Here is an 11,329-nt window from a genome sequence, read left to right on the forward strand (position 1 = left end):
TTCACGAACCCACCACCCCTGGGATTCTCAGAGCCTCGAGGTGCCTGGGCCTGCTGCGGCCACTTGTCGCGAAATCTCGGTGTCAGCTGGGACGGGAGGCCCAGACATGCCCTTGGGAGGGGCACCCTTGAATGGACAGCGCCTAAGGAAGATTCCTGGACACCTATCCACGTCCCTTCCTGTGCTCATCCGCTCGGTTAAAGCGCGAGCTGGCGAGTTAGACCTGGTTCGAATCCCTTCTAAGCTCAGCGCCTCAGTTTACCCATTTGTAAGACGGAGACAGTAACAGTCCCTACATTCCAGCATGGTTGGAAGTATTTGATAAAGAGCTTAGCGCGGTGTAAACGCCGCATTCAGGTTAGCCCGACTGGGGGAACAGGACCCCTGGAGGCCGGGGCAGCTCCCAGTCCACCATCCCGCCATCCCTCCGCCGCCGCCCTAATCTCTTTAGCTTGGAAGTTCGGGCGCTTGATGGCCAGCAGGGAGGACGACCCAGCTCGGGCTGGGTACCCTCTCAATCCGGAAATTCCTGAGCCCTAGGTCGGGAGGAGAAAGCGCGAGGTTTCCGGGAAGGCAGCACCGCCCCCTGAGCCCCAGCAGCCGGGCACTATAAAGGGCCGGGCGCGCTGCCTCGCTCCTCAGTCCGCGCAGCGCACCCAGCGCCTAGGTGTTGTCCTCTCTGCCTCTCTCGCCCGCTATGGCTCCCTGTGGCGCCTGGCCCTCGCTGGCGGTGCTCCTGTCCCTGTTTGCGGCTCTGCTCCCAGGTGAGTCGGGGTATAGAGTAACCGTCGGACCAGCTCCGGGGATCTGGGCTGCGCCCTGGGCGCGGTGGGAGGACCGGCTCCCGGCCGTTCCTACTCAGATAGCGGGTTTATAGAAGGATGGGGTGCCTGAAAACCATTTCTGGAGGGCTAGAGTCACCGAGAGAAAGTCAACAGTGAGTTCAAATGCGGACCTCCTTCACCTCCGTGTGTGTGACCTTAGGCTGTAGCTGCGCCTCTCTGAAGGCTCAGTTTTCTCACCATCAAATGGGGAAGATTCTAGCGGCCACGTCGCAGGCTTTGTGCCTGACCGAGCAGAGCGCCTGGGTCCAGGAGGCCACCAGATCGAAATGGGGACGTGGCCAGACCCAAGCTGAGTAGGGTCGGGGACCCCCCCTTATCCCCCACACACATTCTGTTCCTCATCCCCTGCCCCGGGGAAGTCCAGGGTTGTTTCTGCACAGGGGAATTCCAGGGCTGACTTGCCCAGGGGCCAGAGCTGAGACACCAAGGAGCTCCTGCGGCCCGTCCCCGCCCCCCCCCATTTCAGCCCCATAGGGAGGGTGGGCGGAAATGCAGTCAGAGGGCCTCAAATGGTGATGGTGCTGGGCAGCAGGAGAGTGGCAGGTTGACGCCTTGGTTACCAGCTTGATTCTGGAGCCTGTCAGGTAAAGGGTTGAATCGGGACTCTAAGGCTTTCTAGCTGAGTAACTTCCTCTCTCTAAGCCTCACTGGTTCTCTCCCTGAAATGGGAATGAACTCAGAATCTCCCTCGGAGGATTTCTGGAGCCACTGCTCTCACAGGCCTCCAGCCCTGATAAGACAGGCCCAAGGCTTTGAGGGAACCACTGGAGCAAGGGCAGGGATGTGGGGGTAGCCTCAGATATTTTTTCAGATATGAAGTGGACAGGGTCTGTGGACAACACCCCTCCTTCTTACCCACAGCCCCTTGCTTCCTGCCCTGTGTAGGAGTTACTTGCATTAGCATGGGGTGGGGTGACAATACTCACCTATCTTACAGATAGGGAAATTGAGGCCCAGAGAGGGGAGATCACTGGCCAAAGGAGTGAGGAGCCAGCCCAATTTGAACTGCCCTTTGTTGGACTTTGTTTCTGTTGTTTACCTCATTCCATCTTGGCCTAGCCCATCTCTTTCCTGGAGGGATGGCCCCTTCCTCCTGACCTCTTGAGAGGGAGGAGGGCACTGACTGCTTGTCCCTTCTCTGCTAAAATTCTCACAAAATCTCCCTCAGAATAAAGAATACATCCTGAGGGCAGCCTGCACTGCCCACGTGATCTTCCGGACCTCATTTCTGCTCAGTCTTCCCCTTTGCTTGCTATGGTGCAGCCACCCTGCCTCAGGGCCTTTGCACTTGAAGTTGCCTTTGCCTGGAATTCACACCGCTTTTCCTTGGATGGAGCCCTGATGGGTCAGTGGTTAAGAGCTACAGCTGCTAACCATAAAGGTGGGTGGTTCGAATCTACCAGGAGCCCCTTGGAAACCCTATGGGGCAGTTCTACTCTGTCCTGTATAGTCGCTATGACTCAGCGGCAGTGGATTTTTTTTTTTCCCTTGGATGGTCAGCTCCTTATTATGCAGATCTCTGCTCACTATGTCACAAAGGCACTGTCTGTTCTATTGCCCTGTTGTGTTTGTATCAAAGCTCTTATAACATCAGAAATTAGCTTGTTTGCTCACAGATTTTTCTCTCTCACACTGAAGGCAAGGAGTTTTGTTCATGGCTGTGTCCCCAGCACCCAGCACATGGTGGGCACACAGTAGGCCCCTTCATGCCTAATGCCAGCCCCCTCCTCAGAGTCAAGCAACCCTTTCGTTCCAGGGTCTGGAGGTGCCCAAGTATCAGTGCATCCCCTAGAAGCCATCGTGCACCAAGGAGGCTCCGTGGTAGTGAATTGCAGTGCCACCTGTAACCAATCCAACTTAGAAGTGGGCCTGGAGACAGTGTTCAACAAGAAGCTAGTTTCTGAGGGGGCCAGCTGGAAGGTCTTTGAACTGAGTGATGTGCAAGAAGACAGTAGCGGGCTATGCTATGCAACCTGTGGCGATACACCTGAGCAGGAAACAGCTACAATTTCCATCACCATGTATGGTAAGTGGCTGGCCCCAGGGGCTGGACTGGGCAGACTGGGGAGGGGGTGGACAAAGGCTGCTTGGTTGCTTGGTGGTGGTGCTGGGGAGGGTATCACTGAAGAGTGAATGCAGAAATCCTTGGAAAGTCCCAGTGTCATTCAGAAGCCCCTCTGAACCTCGAGTGTACGTAGGACATCAGGGATTCGGCACACTTAAGAGAACTGGCTCTCAGTGGCTCACTCTTGAAGCACATACATGGCAAGGCCCTGGGTCTGCTTCTTAAAAAGAAGATGCAAATGAAAACTCCCCCTCAGATGGCATTTTTCACATATTGGGAAACATTGGAAGAGGTGATCGCAGCTGTGCTGGCCAGGCTGTGGGAGAGCAGGCACCCCTGGGACATTGCTAGTGGGAGTAGGAAGAAGCACATCTCCGTGAAGGGAGATTTGGTGTCAGTTCTCAAAATAACACACGCACGTGCCCTTCGACTCAGAAACCCCGCCCTTGAGAATTTGTCCTACAGGTGTCCTAGCCCTCGAGGGGGCTGGTGGGAGGAAGAGATTGTCCACTGCCGCTTTGTTTGGAAGGGGAACAGTTTGCAAACCATGCACATCTAGGGGCCGTGGAAATCATCTGTGGTTTGGCCATGCCGTGGAATAGTATGCAGCCGTATAAAAGAACGGTCGTCATGAGTCGGAATTGACTTGACGGCAATGGGTTTGGTTTTTGGTTGAAGGTATGCCCAGTGTGAGTGGAATGCTGCCCTCTGTTAAGGAGCGAGGGGGTAGGCTGTGTTCATCCATGAAAGAGTCCTGAACAGAAATGTAAGAAATGGAACAATATTAGTTGGCTGTGAGAAAAGAAGACAGGGGGCTGGGAAGAGGGGAGGGGGCGCCCTTTTCTACATTGGGGATTTTGAACTGTGAGAATGAGTTACCAAAGGCAAAATAAATAGATATTATTCAAATTTAAAAAAATAAAAAAGAAGAGAAAGGGAGGGAGGGAACAGACCTTGAAATTAGACAGCCTTGGGTTGTCACTAGCTGGGTGACGATGGGCAAACGGTTTCTCGGTTTCCTTCTCCGCCACATGAGACCTCTTCGAAGGGGTATAACAATGTAGTGAGGCGCAAAGGTGCTCCACAGTCCTGGCGTCTGGGCAGAGGAAGCCTTTAGGCCAATATTGGATTTGCTTCTGACTCAGGGGTGTTTGAGCAGATGCTGGTCACCCTCCCAGCAAGGGAAGTCCCCAGACATTCCTGGTGGCCTCTGAAAACCCTCTTGGTGAGCTAGGAAACCTTCTAGAAGGCCTCAAACAAAGAGTGTGGTGATTGAGATCCCACACTCTGGGTTTGAGTCCTGGCTGTCCCACCTTTCTTCCTCAGTGACTGTGTTCATGACCTTGCCTTAGTTTCCTCCTCTGTGAAGTGGAGCAGATGGCTGGCATGCAGTAGCAAGGGAGTCAAAGGTGAATGGGGCCACCTGGGTGTAAAGATGAGGGCACAACGGTTAAGCACTTGGCTGGCTAACCAAAAAGTTTGCAGTTCTGACCCACCCAGCGGCTCTCCGGGAGAAAGACCTGGTGATAGGCTCGCATAAAGATTCCAGTCGAGGAAACCCTGTGGGGCAGCTCTAGTCTGTCACATGGGGTCCTGCACCTAATAACAACAACAACAAGGCTGTTTAAGGTCAACCTACTTATAACAATAATTAGAAATGATTTAAAAAATCAACAACTAACCATGAGGGAACATTCCTGGAGGGCTGAGGCATCGCCCTAAATGTTAGAGGTGTCATTCCTGGAGGAGGCGACCCCTATCTGAGCCCTTGAAGGATGTGTACGAGTTGGTAAAGACAGGCATTCTGGATAGAGGGAATGGGCTAGCGTGAGGGGGAAAAAAAAGATCTAGAGTAAGGAAACATCCTCATTGGTGGGGAGGGAGAGAATCTGTTGAACCTAAGCAGGGTGGCTGGAGGTTGGCAGGGCCTTGAATGCCAGGGCAAGGAGCTGGGACCTTCTCCTTCCCTGGGCACTGGAGAGCCATGGAGAGTGTGTGAACAGGCCAAGGATATAGAAAACAGAAGTCTGGACTTCTGGGAGGCCAGGGAGAAGTTGGCCGTGAGCCTTGTCCAGGCCATGTGCAGGAAGGGAGGGGCAGACAAATATTTGAAGAATGGAGTCAAATGACTTGGTGAAGGACCAAAGATGGAGACAGGAGAAAAGGGAAAATCAGAATCGGCCCTTCTCCCTTCCCTGGTTCCCAGCCCAGGTCTTCAAGGCAAGGAGCTGGGCTCAGGAAGCTGTTGGATTCCATTTGGGGGCTGAGGTTTGAGCAGGCTGTTAGAGATAAGAACCAGACGTCTGGGAGTTTTCTCAGCCCTTTTTTTTTAAACAGCTCTATTTATATATAATTTACATACCATAACGTTCACCTATTTCAAGTGTACACTTAAATGAATTTTAGTGGTGTACCCCAAGCTGACAAGCAGCACCACAGTCTGATTTTGGAACGTTTCCCATCACCCCAAGAAGAAACCTCCTGCCCATTTATAGTCATTCTCTCAACCTCCTAAGTGGGTTCAGAACAGTCCTACCTCTAATAGGCCCATTTTGCAGCTCAGGAAACAGGCTCAGGCACTGTCAATTGCCTGCAGCCTACATTAAAGAATCAGCAAGGCTGGGACCAAACCCAGGCCCGTCTGGCTCCTGACATTTTAGCAGCAATGTGTTAGCATTTCAGGGCCTCTCAGAAAGGAAATACGGAGTAGGACTCCTTGAGACCCCTCCCTAGGGAACCTGGAGGTCTTAGCTGTGGCTCTGCAGGGTTCTGTTGTGAATTTCCACTGGTAATTCAGGTGTGGAATCCTGGGACCCTGTGTGGCACGGAGACTGGCCTGGAAAAATGGAGCCCACTTGTTGTGGAAGGGGACATGAAGAGTTTCACTTTCAGCATCTGTGGGTTGTTGTTAATATTCAAACGGGTCACATGCACATTTGCCAAATTTTTTTTTCCCTTTAAAGGTGGGCGCTGAGAAGGCGTCAGGTCAGTGCAGGTGGCTCAGCCTCATTCTTTGTACAAATATAGAGCACCTACTGTGTGCCAGGCATAACAGGGAACAAAGCAGACGAGAACTCCACTCATGGTGGAAATAGAGAAGCCTGTTGGATGAGTGGATTGATTATCTTGCATGTTAGAAGGTAATGGGTGCTATGGAGAAGAAGGAGAAGCAGGGATCTTTTTAAACAATGCCTAGTGGACCTGGCCGATGAAATGTCCCATATTAATCTGACCAGACAGACCCATGGTGGTAGACTTTGAGGTTCTTCCCCCTTATTCACTCTGAGATACTGCAGTGAATAAAGACTGTTTTGTCCCCTTCACAGACACCTGGGGCCTTCTCACCGGTTTCCCTGAAGCTCCTCACATTCCTGTCTGGCTTAGGTGGTGGGGTGCATTTAGGAGGGAGAGTAGAGGGTGGAGAGGCTGCCAGGGCAGATGTGGCCCACGCGCCAGCCTCTCCTGCCAGCTGAGAGCACCGTCCAGCTCACCAGACACACCCACTCCCCACAGCGTTCCCAGAGCGCGTGGAGCTGGCGCCCCTGCCCCCCTGGCAGCCCGTGGGCGAGAACTTCACTCTGCGCTGCCAGGTATGGGGCGGAGCTCCCCGGGCCAACCTCTCCGTGGTGCTGCTCCGCGGGCAGGACGAACTGAGCAGGCAGCTTGCAGTTGGGGAGCCTGCTGAGGTCACGGCCACAATGCCTGCACGCAGGGAGGACTACGGCGCCAACTTCTCGTGCCGCGCAGAACTGCAGCTCCGAGGGCTGGAACTGTTCAAGAACAGCTCGACCTCCAGGCAGCTCCGAACCTTTGGTGAGGTGTTGGGGTGCCCATGGAGAGGGCAGGCTTAAGGGGGAAGAGGGGTTCCTGTTTGTGGTGCGAAACTCCAGGGGAGGAAGAACCTCTGGCTGTGGGGTGCTGGATTGCAGAGGCTTCTGGGAAGAGCATGTCTGTGGCCACCGGGCTGGGGTATCCTGGGACAGGGTGCCCACGGCAGCAGGGTCTTTTGAGAAAGCTGTGATCCGGCCAAGGGGTGTGTCCTGGGACGGGGGTGACCCATGCCGCAGAGCGTCCGGAGAAGAAGATATTTCAGGCCAGGGAATGAAAATCCCCCAGGATGGGGGCAGGACATCCATGCCCTCTGCTCACGCTCGCCCCTGTCCCTAGCCCTGCCAATGACCCATCCGCTCCTCGTGGCCCCTCATATCTTGGAGGTGGGTGAAGAGTCCACCACGGACTGCTCCTTGAATGAAGTGTTCCCGGTCTGGGAGGCCCAGGTCCACATGGCACTGGGGGACCGGCGACTGAGCCCCATGATCAAGTCCAATGCCAGAGCACTCTTGGCCACGGCCACGGTCACGGCAGACTCAGCAGAGGAGGGCACCCAACAGCTGATGTGTGCGGTAATCCTGGGGAACCAGACGAGCCTGGAGACAAGACAGACAGTGACCATATACAGTAAGAAGCAGTGGGCTGGGGGCTTCAAAGGGGGGAGCTGTATCTGGGAAGGGGCTCACCATATGCCCCGCCCCCAGGCTTCCCGGCGCCCAAACTGACCTTGAGCGAAGTGGAGGTCTCGGAATGGACAGTGGTGACTGTGGTGTGTGAGGCTCACGCTGCAGCCAAGGTGACACTGACCGGGGTTCCAGCTCCAGTCCCCACCCCGCCCCTGGCCTCGAGGGTCCATTTCGATTTTAATGCCAGCGCCGAGGACAATGGCCGCAAGTTCTTCTGCTCTGCTGCCCTGGAGGTAGCTGGGCAGGTGCTGTACAAGAACCAGACCCAGAAGGTCAATGTCCTGTGTGAGTAAGACAACAACCCCTGACCTCGAAGCCCAGCCTCTAAGACCTCATGAGCCCCTGCCCTCCAAGGCCTGCTCCCACCCCCACCCCCTTTTCAGATTCCTACCTAAGCCCTCCAGGCCTGGGTCGGGGCGGGGTGGTGTCCTACTCCCTGACCCCCAGCCCACATCTTGCTGTGGTTCTCCAGATGGCCCCCGACTAAATGAGGAGGACTGCCCAGGAAACTGGACATGGCAGGAAGGCTCTGAGGAGACCCTGAAGTGCCAGGCCTGGGGAAACCCATCCCCCGAGCTGAAATGTCTCCGAAAAGGGGATGAGTTCTCACTGCCCATTGGGGACCTGAGGCCTGTCAAACGGGAGTTTGCAGGCACCTACCTCTGCCGGGCCGTGAGCAAGCGTGGCATGGTCACCCGCCAAGTGGTTGTGAACGTGCTCTGTGAGTGTCCAGGTGTGTGGGATGGGGGGGGCAGGGGGCTTGGCTCAGCCCTCACCGCCCCCTGTGTCCTCCCCACAGACCACCAGAACTACTTGGCTGTCATCATTACGGTGGCAGCCGTGGTCAAACTAAGCATCGGAGGCACAGCCGGCTACCTCTATAACCGCCAGCGGAAGATCAGGAAATACAAGTTACAGAAGGCTCAGGAGGCGGCCTCCCTGAAGATGAACACACCACCCTGATCCCAATCCAGGACTGGCCTCCTCCTTGGCTTTCCCACACGGTGGCAGCCCTCCACATTGGACAACGTGGTGGATATACACCGCTGGGCTACGCCCACCTCCTCCAGCTGCCAGAGGACAGGAGCATTGCCTCAGCTGGCATACACAGTACTTGGGGTCATGGTACCTGCACCCTGAGGACCCCCAGGCTTCCCACCTGATCTGTAGCCACAGAACTGAACCAAGAGGAGGAAGCACTGCAGGGAATGACTACAGACATGGCTGGAGGGGGTGTGTTGGGAGACACATACCTACGGGGACACACAGCCAGGAAACAGTGAAACTCATCTCCCGCTGCGTGTGCTGAGGCCCCATTGTCCACAGGACACACGCAGCATCGAAACACAAATCCCTACCCTTCCTCCAAGAGATGCCAGCTCTGGCACTACTGTCCACTGACTGTCCCCAACTCTTGATAATGACATATTTATTCATTTGTTCATTTACTAGCTATTTATTGAGTGCCTTTTACGTGGGCAAGAATGGTGAACAAGGTGAATTTAGGTTCCTGCCCTCAGGGAACTCTCAGTCTAACCTCCTACAGAGCCGCCAGGTACAGTTATCCTGGCTGTGCACTGCATGAGGGTGCCTGGCAAAAAGACCAAGTGGGGCTGGAATCCCTCACTCCATTGTTCAGGCTGATTTCCCCCAGAAGGGGTGGCCATTTCTATCTTGCACGAAGGCACTGTATGGACTTGCAATGCTGACATGCCCAGGGATGACCCATTAAGCCCTTACACCCCAGCACTAGCACTGACCTCTGTTAGCCCCCTCCCCACCCAAATGCCTCTTTGCCAGTGCTCACAATGACATTTGGTGGCCATGCCTAGACATGGGTGCCACTCCTTGACAGCTAAACCATGGAGTCCTGTGTAACTATGCCCAGCCCCTGCATGCCCCTGCCCTGTCCTATCTGCTTCCATCTCAGGGGGACCTTGCAAAAACAGAACACTCACAACTCTAAATTCCTGCAGGCCCTGCAGGCAGTGGGGAGGGAAACCGGGGTTTCAGAGGGCACCCTCCCAGCTCTGGAAGCCTCACCCTTTAATAAAGCTTTTTCATCCGGCCCATGCCTTGTGTGAGTCCAGGGGAGGTGTCATGCCCAGCTGGAACCCTTTCTAGCCGCTCAACCAAAGCCCTGTCCTCCCACTTCCTCCCCCAAGAGCAGGCTGTGGTTCAAGGCCCAACCCTGGGGCTCTGATCCAATTCTGGTGCTTTTTATGACCTTTCCGGACTCTAGTGAAATCTAAAGACTTCTCTCGAGAAAAGCGCGTTGATAATTGGTTTATAATGGGGTCTGGAATCCCACTCGAGTTGAGGAAAGGGAATATCTGATGTAGGATTCCTGTGCCCTCTGGGGGCCTCTGTTCCTCGGGGTGGGGCTGAGAAGGCGGGGAATGCCGACCTCCTTATCTCCAGAGCCAGCTGTGGCTTCCTGGCGCTGGGACACTCAGCTGGGGCTCTTTGCCATGGCGTCTCTGCTCCTCCTTTCCCTGTTGCTTTTGCTGGAAGGGGCCTACTCAGCAGGCAGGAGCGTGAGGGGGCGCCGGGCTGCGTGGGTGCAAGGCCCCAGGGTCATCCCTCCCTCATCCTTAGGAAACTCAGTGTCATTCTGGGTACGCTTAAGCCCAGAGTTTGTGGCTGTGCCGCCCGGGAACTCAGTATTGCTCAACTGCTCCAGCAGCTGCCCTCAGCCGGAGAGCTACACACTTAGAACCCAGCTGCAGCATCGAGAAACCCTCAGGGGGCCGGGCTGGGTGTCCTACCAGCTGCGGGATGTGAGGGCCTGGAGCTCAGATGTGCATTGCGTGGTCACCTGCGCCGGGGAACGGCTCCAGGCCACGGCCAGAGTCACCACCTACAGTGAGGGTCAAGGGCTGAGACTGGGGTGGGTTAAGGGGTGGGAGGCGAAGTGGGGGGAATAGGGGTGCCTATGGGCCTTGTTCAGCAGCCTCTTCTTCTTTTAGAGCGGCCACACAGCGTGATCCTGGAGCCTCCAGTCTTGGTAGGCAATGAGTACATGCTGCGCTGCCAAGTGACGCACGTGTTCCCCGTGGGCTTCCTGGTAGTGACCCTGCAGCGTGGTGGCCAAGTCATCTACTCCGAGAGCCTGAAGCGCTTCACAAATGTGAATCTGGCCAATGTGACGCTGAGCTACAGGGTACCCTCCCAGGGCCGCGACCTCTTGCAGCCTGTGACGTGCCACGCGCGCTTCAATCTCAACGGCATGGTGGTCCGCAGCAGCTCAGCGCCCTTGATGTTAACTGCCCTTGGTGAGGCACCTCTAATCTTGGGGACTTGGAGAGAGGGTGGGGAAGGACCCGAAAAGGGCACACGGCTCCTGGTGAGCTCTACACGGTACCTTCATGTGCTGGTTCCCTGATTCCTGCCTCCTGCCCTCAGCTTGGAGCACCGAGTCCTGCCTCCAGCCCTCAGCTTGGAGCACTGAGTCCAAAGCCTTGGCCTTCACCTCCATTGCAGCACTTGTGGTGATCCTTCTTGCTGTGGGAGCCGCCTACCTGTGCAAGTGCCTGTAGATGCAGGCCCAGGTGTAGGGGAGTAGGGGGGAGTGGTCCGCCCCTGCAGAAGGAAAAAAAAAACAAAACAACAGAAGCAATTTGGGGAATCCTACCCAGGTCAAAAAAAAAAAAAAAAAACCCGCTGCTGTCCAGTCGATTCCAACTCATAGCGACCCTACAGGGCAGAGTAGAACTGCCCCACAGAGTTTCTAAGGAGCACCTGGTAGATTCAAACTGCTGACCTTTTGGTTAGCAGCCGTAGCACTTAACCACTGTGCCACGAGGGTTTCCCCAGCTCAATAAAGTCTTCCTCAGTTCAACCCAGATCAATAACTGCTCTGTCCCCCCACCTGACTTAACCATTCCCCATTAGTGCATCTC

At 55.2% G+C, this 11,329-nt stretch overlaps 2 protein-coding genes across 3 annotated transcripts; both read left to right on the forward strand.

The window, feature by feature from the left end:
- Window positions 1–638: 638 nt before the first annotated feature.
- On the forward strand, window positions 639–9,504 carry ICAM1 (intercellular adhesion molecule 1). Of its 2 annotated transcripts, XM_049876834.1 has the most exons (8): window positions 688–764; window positions 2,109–2,226; window positions 2,602–2,871; window positions 6,424–6,723; window positions 7,078–7,368; window positions 7,446–7,712; window positions 7,900–8,148; window positions 8,227–9,504. In XM_049876834.1, the coding sequence occupies exons 2-8, from the start codon at window positions 2,187–2,189 to the stop codon at window positions 8,388–8,390; spliced, it is 1,581 nt and encodes a 526-aa protein (XP_049732791.1). In that variant the 5' UTR covers window positions 688–764; window positions 2,109–2,186; the 3' UTR covers window positions 8,391–9,504. The 2 variants fall into 2 exon arrangements, with proteins under 2 accessions (XP_049732790.1, XP_049732791.1); XM_049876833.1 differs by lacking the exon at window positions 2,109–2,226 and having other exon boundaries at window positions 639–764; window positions 8,227–9,501.
- A 138-nt stretch (window positions 9,505–9,642) lies between these two features.
- Window positions 9,643–11,062, forward strand: ICAM4 (intercellular adhesion molecule 4 (Landsteiner-Wiener blood group)). The gene is given in 3 exon segments (XM_049876835.1): window positions 9,643–10,292; window positions 10,397–10,702; window positions 10,833–11,062. Coding segments are annotated over 3 exon segments (924 nt in total). The 5' UTR covers window positions 9,643–9,826; the 3' UTR covers window positions 10,985–11,062.
- The last annotated feature ends 267 nt before the right edge of the window (window positions 11,063–11,329 follow it).

This window comes from Elephas maximus, chromosome 3 (assembly GCF_024166365.1).
Source record: "Elephas maximus indicus isolate mEleMax1 chromosome 3, mEleMax1 primary haplotype, whole genome shotgun sequence".
Taxonomy (NCBI): Eukaryota; Metazoa; Chordata; class Mammalia; order Proboscidea; family Elephantidae; genus Elephas; species Elephas maximus.

Excerpts from the sequence above, each read along its gene's own strand:
- ICAM1 (XM_049876833.1), top strand. The coding sequence starts at position 698 with ATGGCTCCCTGTGGCGCCTGGCCCTCGCTGGCGGTGCTCCTGTCCCTG. Across the intron at positions 2,872-6,423 it reads AATTTCCATCACCATGTATG|CGTTCCCAGAGCGCGTGGAG; the intron begins GTAAGTGGCTGG and ends CACTCCCCACAG. Across the intron at positions 8,149-8,226 it reads AGTGGTTGTGAACGTGCTCT|ACCACCAGAACTACTTGGCT; the intron begins GTGAGTGTCCAG and ends TCCTCCCCACAG.